Source organism: Perkinsus marinus, assembly GCF_000006405.1.
Source record: "Perkinsus marinus ATCC 50983 genomic scaffold scf_1104296971146, whole genome shotgun sequence".
Classification (NCBI taxonomy): Eukaryota; Perkinsozoa; order Perkinsida; family Perkinsidae; genus Perkinsus; species Perkinsus marinus.
The window spans coordinates 1-1,961 of record NW_003202194.1 but is presented as its reverse complement, the minus strand read 5'-3'; the positions used below and the strand labels follow the sequence as shown (position 1 = coordinate 1,961).

At 45.4% G+C, this 1,961-nt stretch overlaps 1 protein-coding gene across 1 annotated transcript; it reads left to right on the top strand.

The window, feature by feature from the left end:
• Positions 1 to 1,204: 1,204 nt before the first annotated feature.
• On the top strand, positions 1,205 to 1,435 carry Pmar_PMAR022906 (sentrin/sumo-specific protease, putative; the record flags this gene model as incomplete). The annotated part of the gene is made up of 1 exon (XM_002767150.1): positions 1,205 to 1,435. A coding segment is annotated over one exon (231 nt), but the record flags the coding sequence as incomplete, so codon positions are not given.
• Positions 1,436 to 1,961: the final 526 nt, after the last annotated feature.

Below are 1,961 nucleotides of genomic sequence, written 5' to 3'. Positions count from 1 at the left end.
AAACCAACAAAAATTTTCAAAAATTTTCATATTCTCATCACCAACACGCATATTTTCCCATCCTGCTCGAAAAAACTGAAGACTTTTGGTATTTCGACTTCTATCACGAGGGTGGTATACCTCAAATATCGCTCAAGAAGGGGAGATGTGACGAGATCCGGTGCTTTCATTTTAGCTGTTCTGGTATCCTGGAATTATGATGTGTTGACGTTGTGGTGCTGACACTTGCAATCTCGTTATATCCTATTGTGTAGATAATTTAGGTTTAGTGGTTGAACGGTTACTCCAGTACCTCTTCTACTAGTATTACTGCTTGCGTTCTGAGTTCATATCTGTATAGAGAGTAAGGGTGAAGGTTCACACAGCGAGGGAATCCATGATGATTCGAGCATGAATACGACATGTACAAATTTGGGTATGCGTACGACAGTAGCACGCAAGCCCATATACTAGATATTCGTGAACAGAGAAAGCGATTCGTTTACTGCTGGTGCTGAGCTTGACAACTTATCTGCTACTCCTATCGGATGCTTGGGTCCAAGGATGACGAAAGTTGATAGCGACTTCTTAGGGATAGGGAATTTTAGGGTCCTTTTCTCGAACTCAGCCTTTAGTGATAAGGCTCCGTAGTGGCGTTGTCTAAATGTCGTGCTACTGGTCACCAATGTTAGAGTAGGAGGAATATATGTGATTGCTTTCCTCAGCACCTGAGCTCAGCAGGAGTTCAGAATACAGAAACCAAGGAGAATTTTCACAAATTTCCTCTCAGAATTTTCATATTGTCATCACCAACACATGTAGTTGCCCATGATGTGCATCTGTTGGTGACCACAGTCTTCGAGCGGATCATAAATACCGACCAAGACTTACGCGACATCCTCATCCGGCAGTTCATGGAATATTTAATATGTGGCGCGCGCTAAACGCAGCGCGTTGTTCATGCATTTTGCAAAAATAGTGACAGCCTACAAGAATTTAGTGACAGACTCTGGAAGGCCTGTTAGAGGAATTCATAGTATTATATTTCCTGTCTATGGCCACATCTACAGAGGTGCTCCTCATATCATCTTCCTCCTCCTCCTCTTCTTCGTCCTCTAGCGATTCTGAGAGTTCCTCTGCGCCTCCTCCACCGTCTTCAATTTCCCTGCGTTATCACGGTCACGTTCTTGCTGATAAAGATGTGGATCTGCTCGGCCCTGGTCAGCGATTAAACGACAATTTGATGGACTTTTTCCTGAGTGTTTTTGTGAGTGTATTCGCTCAGAATTCGGCATATGCGTTTTCGACGTTTTTCTACACGCAATTGGCGCAAGAGAATCTACAGGACGGTTGGGAGAGGGTGAAAAACTGGACGAAAAATGTGGATATTTTCGCCCACGATTTGCTGTTATTCCCCATTAACGAGTCGAATCAGCACTGGTGGCTGCTGGCGGTTGTGCGGGCGAAGGCTCTCGCAAAAGAAATCACCGGAGTGCCTACTTGTGCGTCCAAGGGATGGTTGGTAGTCTTCGACTCGAGGAGCTATGAAGACGACGATGAAGAGGAGAAGAAAATTTTGAGATTTTTGCAAAGGAAAGCGGCGGCGACGATCGTGTGGTATCTGGGAAGAGCTTACTGTGAGAAGAGGGGGCCTGCGAGGAAAAAAGTAGATAAACCTGGCATTTCCAGAATTCTGAACTCGGCGGGGATATTTCCGGAGAAAACGCCGAAGCAGCTGAACGAATTCGATTGTGGAGTGTTCGTGTTGGAGTTTGCAAGACGGCTTTGTTATGTCCGACAGGAATTAACGGCTTTGGAGGAAATCAACGAGGAAAAACTGAGGGAATTGGGAGTGTTGCGGTTTAATCAAGTAACTGTTAGGAGGAGGCGAAGGGCATTGCAAAAATTATGTTTTCGATGGGGAGTTGAAGTGACGTAGAAGGGACCTCGCTGAGGAAGCCGGACGAGACGCGCTTATGGAG